The following is a 17,699-nucleotide window of genomic DNA, read 5'->3' as shown; positions in this document are numbered from 1 at the left end:
GCTGCAAACTTTTCATGCTAGACATCGGGAGACCAGAAAGCAATACATTACAGTAATCAAGCCGAGAAGTAATAAACGCATGAATTAAAACCTCTGCATCTGATTGGGACGGCATCGAACGGATCTTCGCAATATTACGGAGGTGGTAGAAAGCTATTCTAGTAATATTTTTCACATGTGACTGAAACGACAGATTAGGTCGACAGTATCAAAAACAGCACTGAGATCCAGCAGCAGTAACATTGATGAGGCACCGGAATCTATTGCTGAAAGGAGATCATTGGTTACTTTAGCCAGGGCTGTCCCAGTAGAGTGATTTGCCCTAAATGCTGACTGGACAGTTTCAAAGAGGTTATTTTCTGACATGAAGTCATTTAGCTGCTGTGCAACGACCATTTCAAGTAATTTTGCAAAAAATGGCAGATTTGACACTGGCCTATAATTACCTAGGCTTTCTGGGTCAAGGTTAGGTCGCTTAAGCGTGGGTTTAATGATGGCAGACTTGAAGGCTACAGGAACAATACCCGAGGATAGAGATATATTAATAATATTTAAAGCTGATGGTCCTAAGATCCCAAACAGATCCTTCACCAGTGAAGCTGGAAACGGATCAAGCAGGCAAGTAGTTTTAGACCTCCAGCTTAGTATTGCGCCATTTTCGTTAAAGTTTTCTGCAACCTTGTTTAAGTGACCTGGTTTCTTCAGTAAACCAAGGTGTATGCTTCTTAGGTCGAAATTTATGCCTTAGGGGCGCCACAGAATCAAGAACATTAACCAAAGCAGTATTGAAGTTGTTTGTAAGTGAGTCAACAGACCCAGTGTACGAAGGGAAGGCTGCAGTTTCCTTAGGTAATAGTTATTTTAAAGCTAATACCGTTGTAGGGCGGATATTGCGACTGCTAAAGCCTAAATTTTCCTTATCACAGTAAACATTAAACAGCACCTCACACTTAACAAGATAGTGATCAGAGATGCCATTAGGATACGGTAACACTGTAACATTTGAGACTACTACGCCACAGGTCAGAACGAGATCTAGAGTGTTCCCATCTGTATGAGTGGGCACATCAACATTTGATTGAAACCAAATGTATCAATCAGTGACTTAAAAGCAATTGCAAGTGAATTTGATGGGGAGTCTATGTGAACGTTAAAATTACCAATAATTAAAACATTGTCCGCATAAGTTACTAAGTCTGTTAACAGTTCCGAAAATTCATCCAAAAAATTTGAGTATGATCCAGGTGGGCGATACACAACAACTACATGAATTGGTGTTGACATTAACAACCTCATAACAAGTGTTTCAAACGTTTTAAAAACAGTAGGGGTACCAAGAGTAAATTTCAACTTACCTTCCAGCAAAACCAAAAATGCAGAGTCAGCTTTTTTGAGCAGTTTTCACATTTAGAGTAACCTATTTGACTGCATGTTAAAGATGGTGTTGATATACAATTTCATTATGGCCTAGGAGAGACGAATGTCTTTCTGGGAAAATAAAATGCATAGTCAATAAAGCCAAAAGTGCTAAGTCCACTTTTTGGGGCATTTTTTCACATAAAAGTCAACAGTTCTAACAGTCTGCCAGATATTGTGTTTATTGAATGTTGTTCTGGCCAGGAAAATTGGAATGTCTTTTTGGTAAACCTGCTGAATCAGCAAAACCAAAAGTGCTAAGTCAGTTTTAGGGGGCATTTTCACCTCTAGAGTGACCTACCCGATTGCTTGTGAAAGATTGTGATCCTGGCCAAACTTGTTCTGTACTAGAGGGGGAAATTTGTTTCTGGGAAAGCAGCTAAGTCAGCATAACCAAACATTCCAAGTGTCAGCTTTTTTAGCAGTTTTCACATTTGGGGTAACCTTCATGGCTGACTGTATTAGATAGTGTTGATATTAATTGTCATTCAGGCCTGAGAGAGTGAAATGTCTTTGTAAGAAGAAATTAGAGTCACCAAAACCAAAAGTGCTGGGTCAGCTTTTTTGGAGCATTTTTCACATCCAGGATAGCCTACCTGACTGCCTGTAAAATATGGCAGTCATGTCTAAATTCTTACCCCTTTTCTTGGGTATATAGACACACAAACAAACAGACAGGTGAACAAACAAACGTACAAATATATACATAGATGATCTAGATCAAAAACAAAAACACCACCCTCGTTTTGCTCGCGGGTTATGATTACCCTTCTGAAACTGTTGAAGAAGATTTACATAATGAAAAGAACAATAACGAGTTTAGACATAAGGCCGTTCTTCACATACCAGTGATGATTTCTTCATTTGTAAAAAGAAAAAGAATACGTGAACACATTTTTAAAATAGTCATCAATGTGTCTGTTTGTGTGTCTTGTGCAGAGAAGATAGTGTCGAAAAAGAGAGCTTATCGTCCAGTGTGCTTGAAGAAGACTATGAAGACGAAAACAACCAGGAAAACCAAGAACTTCCCATCAGCGGTCTGATTTTTATAACACACGCAAAATTACATTGATGCACAAGCTTTTAAAAACTGTATTTGTAATTCTCTTAGATTGGGTGAATCCAGTAAAAGAAGAGTTTTTGAAGAAGTTGACTTTTGCCAACCTTAAGAGGAACTTAAGAGAACAAATACGGTAGGTGGTAACAGTAACATTTGTGTTTGGAGAGGCACAGTCAGATTTACAAATGAAGGAACCTACATCTTATTCACCATTTCATAGCTAGCGCAAGAAAGTAATATATAAACTGTAGCATAGAAAAAACATATCTTACCATAACTTATAAATTAAGTCTATGCGCTGCTCCAATATTAGTAAAAAGGCAATGTTGGCATGTTACTTTAACCCTCGTGGCATGCATTTTTTGGTGACACAATTTATGTCAGTGTATATTATTTGGACGTGAACTTAAAGTGTGATAAATCAGCCATTTCTGAATATTGTTTTACTTCCAACCCCTCAAAATGTTCGGTGGCATCAGACCTATCCATATATATGTACTGTATATACTGTATATATATATATATATATATATATATATATATATATATATATATATATATATATATATATATATATATATATATATATATATGTTATGTAACATTATTTTGTTGATGACTCATTGTTTTTGTCCTGTTTTTATCTTAATGTTCAAAATACAAGTTTTCATTCATTCAATATTGAAAATTTTATGTAAAGGCATTTGAAATACATCCAAGCAGTATTTGAGTCAGTTGAATAGTTGAGAGCAGACACACTTGTGTTAAAGAACCTCGTAATATTTATTGCTCCTCACCAGCAATGGATTTATCCTACACTTGAAGTGTAACTACAATCAACAATATAATGAAATAGCAGCAGTACATAAGCATACACAAGAACATACATAAACACAAACTAAGACATACATGAACACGCACAAAAACGCCCTTGTTGTTAAAAATCCACAAAAAGGTACGTAAACATGCACAAAAATGTATGTCAACCCACAAACATACGTAAAGAGCATTCTGACATACTGCATTACGGTGTGGCATGCTGGGTGCACGGCAGCAGACAGGAAAACACTTCAGAGGGTCATCAACACAGCCCAGAGAATCATTGGTTGCTCTCCACCCAGTCTGGAGGACATTGCCTGCTCTCGCTACCTCAGCAGAGCGGAAAACATCGAGGACTTTTCTCATCCCGGCCACCACCTTTTTGACCTGCTGCCTGCCGGCAAACGTTACAGGTCACACAAATCAAAAACAAACAGACTCAGAGATAGTTTCTTCCCCAGAACCATTACCACCCTTAACACACACCACACAAAAAACTGAAACTCTTGCAAACACACTACCTCATACAGATGTAAAATTGTATTCATGCCTATGCTCACTTTGCACAATGTTGCCTATTTTTGCACTACCGCAGATTGCACTAATACGATCCCAAGTGTATGTAACATCTTACTTGCCCACACTTCTTGTGCAAATATTGTGTAAATTATAACTTTTATCTTCTTTGTTTCTTTATCTTCTTTGTTTTCTTTTTCCCCACTGGTAAATGTGAAACTGGAGTGCCACGTCCAATTTCGTTGTCACAATATGTTCAACCCATTTTGTAACAATGACAATAAAGGTATATTCTGTGGGACCAGGAATGGAGACGGGAACCCAATTGCGTTAGTTTCTTAGTTTTATTGAAATAGAGTGAGACTAAGACTTGCTTGATAACTTGATCCGAGGACTGGCGAAGAGCGGGAGCAAGCAAGGCAGGAGTGACACTTCCGTGTCGGAAGAAGACAGGCGGGAATGCCGAGTCGTTTGACCAGGGCTGGAGATCAGAGGCGATGTCAAGTTCGTAAGAGAGGTCGTTGGCAGGCGTCGGGCAGAACAGTCGTGGTCTGGTTCAGAAACGGGTCGAAAAACGGGAATTGTACGGGAGTAAAAAACAGGGAGTCAGGTTCAGAAGGCTTGCCTTAGCGGGAGCTGAAGGTTCGCAATGATCGGACGCCGGTAACAGGGAGTCGGGGGGTTTAAACAGTGGCTAGGAGCCAATCAGCGACCAGGGCTGTTGGCGCCACCGGGGCAGCCGCAGGTGCCCCGAATCAGTGATCATCACATATTCTATTCTATTCCAAACACATGAAACGTAATTAAACGCACACACAAAAACGTACGTAAGCACACACAAAAACAAATGTAAGCACGCACAAAAACGTACGTAAAGCACTGCTCTTGACGTCATAAACGGTAACGGCATTGTAATGGCAGAAAAAGTAATGAGTTAGATTACGCTGTTACTACAAAAATAACGCTGTTACGTTATAGTTTTTTTTCATAGTTTGAAAACAGGAAGAGAGCGCATTAGGCCTGTGTTGATAATTTCAACATCGCCGTACATTGTGAAGATCTAGCCATTTTGAGAGAAAAAAAACGTTTTTTAAATGAGAGAACCTTCAAGGGCCAGTATGTAAAATGCTGTGCCTCCCTCGTGGTACTGTCATGATTGCCCTATTTGGAACACCTGTGGCAGCTTGATTAGGGCCAACAGCCCGGACAAGCTGATTGGTGGCCACACCCTTCTTAAGCCTCTGTCTTCTGTTCAAACTTTGTTAGATCGTTTGCGAGCTGTTGTGTTTTCACTCAGTGACCGTTTTAGTGCAACTCCATCCCTGCTAAACCTGTTTTCTGCCTGATTCCCGTTTTCAACCCATTTGTGAACCTGACTACGCCTGTTCTGCATGCCGCCTGCCTACGGCCACTATTACGAACTCTACATCGTCTCTGATCTCCAGCCCTGGTCAAACGACGTGCCATTCCCGCCTGCCTTCTTCCAACACGGAAGTGTCATCCCCACCTTGCTCGATTCCGCTCTATGCCAGTCCTCGGATCAAGCAATCAAGCCAGCCTAAAATCTCATTCTCTTTCAATAAAATCTGAGAAACGCATGTAATTGAGTCCTGAGTCCGTTCTGGTCTGTGACAGGTACAAAAGCTTTCATCTCATCTCATCTCATCTCATCAGCTGCACCGCTTATCCTCAGTAGGGTCGCGGGGATGCTGGAGCCCATCCCAGAAGATCTTTGGTAACCCTAATCAGGGCTGTCTCAGTAGAGTGGTTAGCCCTGAATCCTGATTGCATTGATTCAAAAAGATTGTTCTCGGATATAAAATCCTTCAGCTGCTGTGCAACAACTTTTTCAAGTACTTATATGTGTAGCCCTTAATCACAAAAATGTCTAAAAGGACTGCACGGGATTAAAATTACACCATCGCCTAAATGCTCACAATTCATGCAGAATAATATATTAGGCACCGGTTTTAAGCACTAAATTGGACTTTACTTTTGTAGATATTCTGTGGCAGTTTTTGGACAATTAGGACAAAGTTGGCAGCAAAAACTTTTTTGGGGTGAACTACCCCTTTTTTCTGATTTGAAAACAGGTACTCCCTTCGCAAAAATGATTACGAAGACTTGTGCAGCGATTTGACATCAATGCTAACAGACACGCTTAACAGACAACTTTTTGGAGTCGGACCTGAAGATGTTCTGACAGAGAGTCAACTGGAGGAACTTCTCCTGGAATTGACAGAGCAGGTACCAACCTCATAAAATCATATTGAAAAATTCCTTCGGGGGCCAAGAAATTAATTTTAATTGGAATTAAAGCCAAGACCGGGCCTAAAAAAACAGCCCGACCTTGACCAATGGACTTGATTTTGTATCCGGGTTGTTGGGTTGAGGGAAAAGGAGGAGATTTTATCTCTTGATTGTACACCAGATGTTTTTACACAGCACTTTGAGTTGCAATTACTTTCCTGAGTGCTTTCCAGATCAATTATGATTTGATTTGAGAATAACTTTTTTTTGAAGAGTAGATACAATGGACAAAGTGTGTATTTGTTTGTGCATGTTTTAGGCTCGACGAACGCTCAAAGTCAATCGTATGGAAAGATTTGAGAAAAAAATCAGGAGAGCCATCGAGAAAACGCTCACTGCTCCTCAGGTGCAGAAACTCGAAGAGGTAAGAGTCAGCTGACCAACTGTATATACAATATATACACTTATTTTATTTGTATAGCCCTTAATCACAAAAAGTCTTAAAGGGCTGCACAGACCACAGTAATTTTACACACACACACATATATATACTGTATATATATATATATATATATATATATATATATATATATATATATATATATATATATATATATAAATGTATATATACATGTATATATAAATGTTTGTTATGTTTTTATATTTAGGATGAGAATGACTTTTGGACAAAGTTAATCGACCGCTATTTGAAGCCCATTGTAGACACTAAGGCACATCTTGAGGAGGTCACCAGAGAGTTGAAGTCATTGCGCAATAAGGTCGGTAAAAGTTGAGGACCAATCCTGACATTTAAAGTAATGTATGAATAAATAAATACCTACAAATATATGGCATATAAATAAAATAACACATAAATAAATTACATAATACCTAAATATATGACCTAAGGCAGTTTACTCTTTTATTTATGCATTTTGTCATTTTGGGTCATTTTTTTGTTTCTGTATTTATTTATTAGTTATTTAGTTGTGTAATTTTTACCTATATTTCATTTATTTTGCTGTACATTATTTTTTGTGTGTTTTGTCATGTATTTTGTCCATTTATTTTGACTTTTTTTTCATGTATTTTGTTGTGTATTTTGTAATTTAATTTGGGGGGATTTTGTTATGAGTTTTTTGTGTACTTTGTCATGTATACTTCATGTATTTGTTTTGCTATGTATTTAGTCGTGTATCTTTTTGTGTATTTTGTCATGATTTTGTTGTGTATTTTGTCAGATTTTTTTTTCCCTGTGGGTTTTTTTCTGTATTATGTCATTTTGTCAATTTTTTCGGTCATTTGTTTGTTTCTGTATTTATTTATTAGTTATTTTGTTGTACACATTTTCACCCATATTTCATTAATATTGCTGGGTATTATTTTCGGTGTGTTTTGTCATGTGTATTGTCATTTATTTTGACATGTTTTTTTCATATATTTTGTCGTGTATTTTGTCTTTTGCCTTGTCGAATATTTTGGGAATATTTGTCATGGAATTTTCATGCATTTTTGTCATGTCATTTATTTTTTCGTGTATTATGTCTGGTTGGTGGGTTTTTGGTTGGTTGGTTGGTTGGTTGGTTGGTTGGATCCCTTACTACTAGGGTCATAAGGGCACCATTTACTGTGGTGTGTCTTGGGCGAGTACAGCCTGGTGGCACCATGTTTTTGTTAATTTGTCACAAGACAGATACGTGACAAAATACACAACAGATTACAGGACATGAAAAAAGTACAGGACAAATAGTCAAGTCAAGTCAAGTCATTTTTATTTGTATAGCCCTAAATCACGAAGAGTCTCAAAGGGCTTCACAGATTGTTACACTATATTACACAAACTATTTTCCGACACCCGACAACCGACAAGAGGAGTAGGTTATACACCACCACCATACACCACAAGATCCATGAAAAAACATGTGATAGGATACACGAAAAAATATGCGGCAAAAAATACATGACAAAATAAATGACAAATGAAAAAATGCATTAATGAATAAATACATTCCTCGCTGGTTCGCGCCTCGGCCGAGTCATACCTAAGACTTATAACATTGGTAAAATGGCGGCGCCCTCTGTTGGCTGCGGCTGCATCGGCTCGCTACAACGGGTCAGGTGTATCGACATTTCGTTCTGTGTACATTGTTACAAAGAATGACAATACAAAGGAAATTATTATTATTATTATTATTATATCATATGTGTTTCGTGATTTATTTATGGACACATTTATATGCCATATGTTTGTAGGCATTTATCTGTTTATTTCTACATACAGGAGGATTGTCCTCCATAAGTAAACTTTTCTTTCTCAGTTGTTCATGTTCATCAACTGGATAGAAACGAGGCAGCAAAGTTTTAAATGAAACATTTTTGCTAATCCAAAGCACTGCCTAGGTTTACCTGGTGGTGCGGTTTGGTTACTTTAATTTTATTCAGTTTTATCTAGTTTTTTCATCATGTTTTATATATTGTGTTGCTTCCACTTATGTTTGGAAATGATCTATTTTTGTGCTGACAGGCAGTCTTCCTTTACTTTATTGTCAACATTTTGTGGGTTGTCGCTACTTTCTTCCTGCAAGCCATCGGCACCGACCTCATCAGCATCAAGATCCCTAAATTCTATTCCAACGGAACGCAATCTGATGAGTACCTTAAGGTACTGTATTTTCACGATCATAAGCCACACAAGGGTCTCAAATTTTCTTCAAATTGCGCAGCGCACCCTATCGTGAAGTGTGCCCTGTGTGTGATGTAAGGGGCAGGCGTAGCTGAGGACACCAAGAGGCTGCCATTCACACTGCAGAGCTTAATGCTCAATTTCAGTTATTGGGTGAAATTTCCCACTAAACGCGATTTCTATGCGTCACCTGTGACTTTTGTGCGTCTCTGGTTTGATTGCCATTAAATCCTGCTTGCGCGGAAGACGACATGTGATGTCACATGCAATGCATTGTTAGCGGCAATGCTCATGGATAGTAGTGTATCTAGCAATTTAAGAGTTACTTAGCTAACAGGGTCAGAACAGAGTTGTCCCCCCCGAATATGAAATATATTCAAAACCTCCCGCTCCCTCTCCATTGAAGGCTTTCTATACCCAGCTGCCGTGAGAGAAATCAAGATAAATGAATCGAAGTTTCGCAAGTGGAGGAAGCTGAAAAACAAATTTCAACAAGCTTTTATTCGTGTGTTTTATTTTAAAATCAATACTTAAACCACAACGGAACTCCATTTTGCTTCAGCTGTATTTTTCAAAACACACACTTCTATACTTGTCTCTTTTTAAGGGGAACATGCTTTGATTGTGAGGGCAGGGGTGAGCCTCCTCTTTTGTGTTTGGAAAGTCGGTATTGTTAAGCGACATTTTCAATCTGTTTCATCATCCGTTCCAGGGTTTGTTGATGTGACACCTTAAGCGTAGACTGTACTTGAAACTTTACCCAATATATACTGGACTGTTTCCCACCCCTGCTGTAGATTGTTAACAGTCATTTTTATGTTGACAGGTGGAACCTCTCAGCTTGATGTTTTTGTTGTCTTTTGCGATCCTTCTTCTCGTCCAATTCCTAGCCATGTTGTATCACAGGTGAGCCCAACATTTTGCGGGTTTAGCCTTGGAAATCGGTGGCATCTAAGAACCGATTTACTCGAGTTTCATTTCATTACAGGGTATACACTTTGATCCACGTGGTGTCATATCGCAGCACAGAAAAGGACTACAAAGTCAAAGATGATGTAAGTAACACATGATTCCGTTGACATGATTCTCCAAAAACATATTATTTCACACTGCAAAATGAAAATGTGAGAAGGTGACTTCACCATATGATGGGTCTCTACTGTATTGTTGTGCTTGTCAGGAGAGAAAGTATATTTGCACAACACTCGATGAATATGTGATTGCTCCCCACAACCCAACAGTTTTTGTCTGTGTCCATGGCTTCCAAATTGGTCCTAACTGATGGTCACAGTCATTGTAAAAACATTGATTTCAAAAATGTATCTATTTAGTTCAATAACTGAATCGGCATTCAATGGTTTATTCAATGAGTTAAGTTATTAAAAGACAAACTTTTTTCTAAATTTTTCTAAATCAAATGCCAATGCTTTAATTTTTGTATTCTCCTAAATTTAATTCTGAGGGTATAGTAGAAGTTTTTCATCCTCTTGGGAAAGCAAATATTATCAACTAATTCAAGGGAATAGACCAAGGGTGTCAACGTCAAACAGATGGAGGAGCCTTATAAAATTAAACTTCAAGCTTGTAGAGAAAATAGCTTTGAATTAGATTTATTTGGTTCAGATTCTAATTTGGTGGTTACCGATTAGGCCAGCAGGTTGTGCTCACGATTACCCACACGAATTAGTTTCCAGAATAGCCTCTTTGTCTCTGTATTATTTATCATGAAGGAAGCAATACTGTAAACGTATTGTATGTTCGCTTTAAATTATAGATTTTTCAGTTGATTGATAATGATTGATCAGTCCAAAATAAAAATATGTAGACACACAAAAAACTGATGTATTGTAGAAATGTGTGGGTTAGTAAAATAACTAAATGTACGGTGAACCCTCATTCATCATTGGGTAACCTTCCAAAGAGAACCCGTGATAGGCAAAAATTTTGAATACCAACTTTTTTTCTTTTTTTATACAAATTGTATAAAATCAATTCATTTAAATCATTCATTGCTATTAGTTATAATTCCCCTTTCAGAAGTGAACTGTGAACTGCGATACACTTAATACTCTATCATATATTGAAATCGAAGAGCAAACCCTTTTTACAGGCCCAAACATCCGTTCAACAAATTAAAGGACGGTATATTGTACCTGTAAACATCAATTTTTAGCAATACTTACTCGCTTAGTAACAGTGAAAAGAAAAGTAATTAGTTACAGTTATTTGCTAATTCATTCAAAAAGTTATTCAGTTACCCCTGAGATTGGTTGGTTGGATCCCTTACCCTCTAGGGTTGTAGGGGCAACATTTCCTGTGGCGTGTCTTGGGCAAGTGGCGCCCATCCCTCTCCAGGCTATCCCCCCAAATGTAATGACACTAAAAAGTGTGTTATTCTTAAAGTAACTAGTTACAAATTACTTATATACTTGGATAGAAGATGACCTTCCTATTTACTTTAAAAAGCCGCATAAAAAAATAAATAGAAGAAATGTGTACACCAATGGGTCTCCAACGTGGTGCCCCTAGGGACAGCCAAGGTGCCTGTGGACCTGTTCTGAAAATAGCTCACCAGTGCTGGGTCATTGTCATCTCATCTCATCTCATCAGCTGCACCGCTTATCCTCAGTATGGTCGCGGGGGTGCTGGAGCCCATCCCAGCAATCATCGGGCAGTGGGCAGGGGACACCCTGAACTGGTTGCCAGCAAATCGCAGGGTACACAGGGACAGACAACTCGCTCGCTCATTCACACCTAGGGACAATTTTGGACCGGCCAATCCACCTGAAATGCATGTTTTTTGGAATGTGGGAGGAAACCGGAGTGCCCGGAGGAAACCCACGTAAGCACGGGGAGAACATAAGAACTCCGCACAGTAAGTCCGGTAGCTGGATTTGAACCCACACAGGAGGTTCCCGAGACCTTAGAACTGTGCCGCACACGCGCTACCCACTGCGCCGCCGTGCAGCGGGTCATTGTCATTGTCTAGTAAAACTATCTTTTTAGAGGTTGACTGAGTCTATTTAACCAAAGCATGTCCCTTTCGTGCGCACCTTTGGGTCGGACAAAGGACCATGTGGAGGAAAAGAGGTTGGGGGACAGGGGTTGCGGGGGGTCATGGCACACCCTCTGCCGGCAAGGCCACATGGTCCATGGAGAAAGTGGGATCTTTCTCCCCTCTTTTGGAAGACTGGTCTTGCAGACTTCATAGGAGGAAGGGACTGATCCGTGGGCCAACTAGGCCTCGTATTTGACGTGCAGAAGGCTTCCTCGCAGACAGGCCTGCTCTGCATCACACGGGGTAAAGGTCAGAAGGCCCCCCTTTGTGCTTGCTGTCCGGAAAGAAAGAGTAAGGGCAGGCGTTTTTAAATGAAGCGGATGTAATCCGTCAATGGAGGCTTGTCCTGTGAGCGGTGTAATTTCCTGTTGACGACTTTCAAAATAAAGTTCTCCATTTGGGTGATTATAATAATTGTTGATAATTGGTCAAATTTCATTCAGAGATGCAGCGAAATAACACATGTGCATGTCATTACTAGTTTGACAACAAATAAATAAACAGTCACTTCCTGTGAATGAATGCAATGTTTGTCCGTCGGCCCAATGGTGCGTGCTCTTATGTCCCCTTTTGGGTAAAAAGAAGAGTCTTGTGAACAAATTGTGGGTCTTTTAAAGTGTTGTCAGAGTTAGTAGTTAAAAAGGTTAGTGGAAATGCATTTGTAGCAGCATAGTACTCTACTAGCTGAAGGCCGAACTGATTGAATGTTCTGTGAACCTCATTGAACATACAAAAAATCTTACAAAATCTTACAAAAATATTGCCTCCTAATTCTCTTGAATTAGGAGGCAATATTTCCTAATGGCTCAGTCAGTTATCTTTATATTTCAACAGGCACAAAAGGGAAATTTCTATGATATGAAAATCCCCATTACACGAATATTAAATTAAAGAAGGCGGTACTATTCAGGCACCATCAGGATCGAAAATTTTATATTATAGCAAAAGTGGGCTGAAATTAATACAAAGATCATATCAACATAAAAATTATAAAACGATTTTTCATGACTAGACTCTAGAAAATATGTAAAAAATGTTTTGAGTTCTAAAAATGTTGTGTGTGTTTTCTGCAGGATGATGAGGACGCCCTCATTATGGAGAACCCAAATACCAGCGGACTAAACATTACGACCGACGACTTGTAACCAACACTGTTTTTTTTTATCAAGCTCATGAATCACGATGTTCCTTCAGAAGTGGAAAATTGTTCTTTTTTGGGTCGCAGCTAGTCATAGCTTGGAATGGTGGGTCCTGAAGTCAAACCAGTTAAGAGCCACTGGTCAAAAGTGTATCAAAAAAGTGTGGAATCTTATTTTCTGTATATTTGTGTTTAGATTGTACTTTCAAGTTTGTTTAATTTGGGACGAGGTAAGTTGTTACCCACAATGCTCCCATAAAAATGTATTGACAGCAAGAAATGGGAAAAATATTTAGACTTTACAACTGTACTTTTTCACTATATGGACATCAAGTTTTGTTTTTTTTGTAAATTCAACAATTTCTGTGTACTATATTGCATAAATTACCATTTCATTAAAAAGAGATCATAGACCTTATGTGTAGTTTGTTGTTTGTACAGCATCTTCTGTTACTTTCCAATTTATTTTTAGTTTAGCTCAAGATTGAAAGTAGTGATGGGTTGTTCGCAAACAAAACAGCCCTCTTTCTTTAAAATGAATGAAAGAGCCAGTTTCCCATTAAAAAGGAGCCGTATTCCTTCAAATATCTTTTTAGGTCTCTCTCTCTCTCTCTCTCTCTATGTGGCTATGGCACACTGCAAGGAAATCTGATTTCCTTTTGCATGGACGCAACCTGTATGTGATCTGTTCAAGTCTGTCCAAACGACTCATTTTCGCTTTTTTCACACAGGCCACTTTTATATGCGGTACCCGATCTTTTGGAGCGCGACTGCTGTCTGAATGGTCAAGGCGCATTCATGCAACCTGCACGTCAATAATATGAGGCAGACAACACTTTTCTGCCTTCAACCAGGCGGAGGAAGCAGAGAAATAAACAACGTCAAACGAAATCACAGAGTGTCATTAAATAACACATTAATGGAAGGTGAACACTTGTTTATTTTGTAACTCAGTGAACAGCCACAACATACTTAAAGCAATAATATCCTATAGTGGTAATAAAAAGTATTTACACTCAAATCCCACCACACAGAAATTATTAAATGGGGGAAAGCGAGGTTTTATAATTAACTAATATTGGGGGAACAACGCTCTGCTGTTTGCATCCATAAGTAATTCCTTTATCATGCATTGCTTGTCCTCTTCTGCACATGCAAAATAGTTTTAGCGCGTTCACATGGTAAGATCAAGTCGCACAAAAGTCGCATTTAGTTGATAATGTGAACGATTTCATCAGATCCAATCAGATTCCACACAAAAAAAAATCTGAATTCGGCATTAAACTCTATGGTGTGAAACTAGCCTCTTGAAGGCGTTTGTGACAAGTCAATGAAGTGGCGTCATCTTGTCTCCGTAATATAAACAATTTGAAATTTTAAAATAGGTAAAAGCTCACTATATACTGAAACAATAAAGACACTAATGACAATATAATAACAATAATAATATATGACAATGCTTCATGCAACAGAGCACAAACCGTGAAACCATTCCTTAGAGAAAGATGCATCCAGTCAATGTCATGGCTTGCAAATAGCCCAGATCTCAACCCAATTAAAAACCCAGTGCCCAGTGAGTTTCCACCTCCCACATTCCAAAGATATGAATGGCAGGTGAATGGACGACTTTGTATTGTCTTAGGTATGGGTATTGTTGGGCACGTTACTTTAAAAAGGTGATAAGTTATCATTACTCAATACTTCTTTCAAAATTTAAGTGAGTTAGTAACTAAAATTACTCTATTGTGAAAGTAACTAGTTACCAGGGAAAGTAACAATTTTTTTCCTTTAAAAAAAATTGCATGTCAAAGAATTAGACATGTTCTGTCTATCAGGAGAAGTGGTGAATCTGTAATAGTGTGTATTGTAAGGTTGTTGAGTGTATTTTTATTTCGTACTTTATGTGGTACCAGAGGACTGGCTAGTGTGTAGTAATTCGAGAGGTATAGGTCTGTTGAGTGCAGTGGGAAAGCTTCATGGCAGGATTTTAATTGGCAGAATCAGGGATAAGACAGAAGGAGTTTTTGGGGAGGAATGTTGTGGGTTTAGAAGAAGAAGGGGATGTACAGATTAACAGTTTGGCAGTGAGACAGTTGTGTGAAAATCCATCCATCCGTCCCTTATCTTCCGCTTATCCAGGCTAGGGTCGCGGGGGCAGCAGCCTTAAAAGGGAAGCCCAGATGTCCCTATCCCCAGCCACCTCCTCTAGCTCATCCGACAGGATCCCGAGGCGTTCCCAAGCCAGCCGAGAGACATAGTCTCTCCAGCGTGTCCTGGGTTGCCCCCGAGGCATCCTGCCGGTGGGACATGCCCGGAACACCTGCCGAGGGAGGCGTCCAGGAGGCATCCTTATCAGATGCCCGAGCCACCTTAACTGGCTCCCCCAATGCGGACGTGCAGTGGCTCTACACAGAGTCCCAACCGGATGACTGAGCTTCTCATCTTATCTCTTAGGAATAATGAGAAGTGTTCCTCGGGAGGCCCTGTGGGGGGGGGGGTGCTTCGGGAGTATGGGGTACTGGGCTGTGCGGGCCCTGTATGCCCGGTGCCAGAGTCTGGTCCGCATTGCCGGCAGTAATTCGGATTCGTTCCGGGTGAGGGTTGGACTCCACCAAGGCTGCCCTTTGTCACCGATTCTGTTCATAACTTTTATGGACAGAATTTCTAGGCGCAGCCTTGGTGGGGATGGAGTCCAGTTTGGGGCCTCAGCATTGCGTCACTGCTTTTTGCAGATGACGTGGTGCTGTTGGCTTCCTCAGGCCGTGATCTTCAGCTCTCGCTCGAGCGATTCGCAGCCGAGTGTGAAGCGGCTCCAAGTCCGAGACCATGGTACTCAGTCGGAAAAGGGTGGCATGCGGATGAGATCTTGCCCCAGGTGGAGGAGTTCAAGTATCTTGGGGTTTTGTTCACGAGTGAGGGTAGGATGGAACGTGTCACGGTCGCCATGACGACCAGTATGCCACGCCCCCGAACTCAAGCTGAAGCAGATCAGCTGATTGCTGTTCTGCTATTTAAGGCTGGATTTTGGGTTTGGCGGGTGCTGGTTCATTACTATTATTCACAATCCCGGTCTGTTATGCCTTGTCCTGTTTTAGTCTGTTATGCCTTGTCCTGTTTTAGTCTGTTATGTCTTGTCCAGTTGAGTTCGTGCCGGAGGAACTCTGTATTGTTCTGTTTTGCCTCGGAGTATTAGGCGACTTTTATTTTATTAAATAAAACCTATGGATCGTCAACGCATTTGAGTTCTCCCTTCATGCCTCCTGCCTCCGTTCTGGTCCGGTCACCTTCCACGCCACCACGCCTCGTGACAAAATGAACCAGCCAACAAATAGAACTCAGCGAACGATCCCAGCGCGACTTGGGGAGAGCTGGAGAGCGCAGTTCGGCAGGCGCCTACTGAGTTGGCCTTCCCTGCCCGTTCGAACCACGGCCCCGCCCGTCGTGGCCCTTGCTGTGCCTCGAATGGGGTCCCGGGAAGAATTGACGCCTGCCTGTTCAACTCTCATGCCTGCCTGCCCGACTCCCGTGCCGATTGCCTGCTATTCCGTCTCCCCTGCGTGCCAGCCCGACTCCGACTCTGCTGCCCGTCGGGCCGACTCCGACTCCGCTGCCCGTCGGGCCGACTCCGACTCCGCTGCCTGCCAGTCCGACTCCGCTCCTCCTGTTTTGTCTGTTCTGATTTTGACTCTCTCATGTCTTGTCTGTTCTGATTTTGACTCTTATGTCTTGTCTGTTCTGATTTTGACTCTCTTATGTCTTGTCTGTTCTGATTTTGACTCTCTTATGTCTTGTCTGTTCTGATTTTGACTCTCTCATGTCTTGTCTGTTTTGATTTTGTCCCTCTCATGTCTTGCCTGTTCTGATTCCGCCTGTCCTGTCTGAATCGCCACTCTGAACCCGAACCCCCTGAGTCTGACTCTTCTGAACCCGAACCCCCAGAGTCTGACTCTTCTGAACCCGAACCCCCAGAGTGCGACTCTTCTGCATCGGCCTGACCTGAGTGCGACTCTTCTGCATCGGCCTGACCTGAGTGCGACTCTTCTGCATCGGCCTGACCTGAGTGCGACTCTTCTGCATCGGCCTGACCTGAGTGCGACTCTTCTGCATCGGCCTGACCTGAGTGCGACTCTTCTGCATCGGCCTGACCTGAGTGCGACTCTTCTGCATCGGCCTGACCTGAGTGCGACTCTTCTGCATCGGCCTGACCTGAGTGCGACTCTTCTGCATCGGCCTGTCCTGAGTGCGACTCTTCTGCATCGGCCTGTCCTGAGTGCGACTCTTCTGCATCGGCCTGTCCTGTTTATCTGTTCTGATTTTGCCTGTCCTGTTTATCTGTCCTGATTTTGCCTGTCCTGTTTATCTGTCCTGATTTTGCCTGTCCTGTTTATCTGTCCTGATTTTGCCTGTCCTGTTTATCTGTCCTGTTCTTGCCTGTCCTGTTTATCTGTCCTGATTTTGCCTGTCCTGTTTATCTGTTCTGATTTTGCCTGTCCTGTTTATCTGTCCTGTTCTCGTCGGTTCTGCCTGTCTGTCATCCCCTGTCCAGTTGGCCACCAGACCCCCCCTGCCGAGCGCCGATTCCGATCCGCCCGACGCAGATGGCGCCTGCCTCTCCCCGTTCCTGCGTGTTCGGAGGAGGGAGCAGGGTTGCCCCAATCGCGATCGTCAACATTCCGGGGCGCGAGGTAGTAATTTTTTCTTTTTTGGGACCTCGGGAGCTGTCCCTTAAGAGGGGGGCTCTGTCACGGTCGCCATGACG

The 17,699-nt window shown here is 41.2% G+C and overlaps 1 protein-coding gene across 2 annotated transcripts in view; it reads left to right on the top strand.

Annotated features, from left to right (window-relative positions):
- The window catches only part of chs1 (chitin synthase 1), a 55,454-nt gene extending 42,507 nt beyond the window's left edge, over positions 1–12,947 (top strand). Inside the window, exons 26-35 of one of the 2 annotated variants that reach the window (XM_088334888.1) lie at positions 2,356–2,453; positions 2,528–2,609; positions 5,905–6,058; positions 6,381–6,485; positions 6,730–6,840; positions 8,586–8,723; positions 9,571–9,650; positions 9,733–9,799; positions 11,653–11,655; positions 12,876–12,947. In XM_088334888.1, the coding sequence (XP_088191014.1) occupies positions 2,356–2,453; positions 2,528–2,609; positions 5,905–6,058; positions 6,381–6,485; positions 6,730–6,840; positions 8,586–8,723; positions 9,571–9,650; positions 9,733–9,799; positions 11,653–11,655; positions 12,876–12,947 (910 nt within the window). The remainder of the gene's footprint in view (positions 1–2,355; positions 2,454–2,527; positions 2,610–5,904; positions 6,059–6,380; positions 6,486–6,729; positions 6,841–8,585; positions 8,724–9,570; positions 9,651–9,732; positions 9,800–11,652; positions 11,656–12,875) is intronic. The other variant, XM_088334887.1, reaches the window with a different exon arrangement.
- The last annotated feature ends 4,752 nt before the right edge of the window (positions 12,948–17,699 follow it).

The sequence above is a fragment of the Urocampus carinirostris genome, chromosome 4 (assembly GCF_059441175.1).
Source record: "Urocampus carinirostris isolate Australia breed hairy pipefish chromosome 4, RoL_Ucar_1.0, whole genome shotgun sequence".
NCBI lineage: Eukaryota > Metazoa > Chordata > Actinopteri > Syngnathiformes > Syngnathidae > Urocampus > Urocampus carinirostris.
The sequence above is the reverse complement of the archived record's forward strand: the minus strand, read 5'-3'. Positions and strand labels throughout refer to the sequence as shown.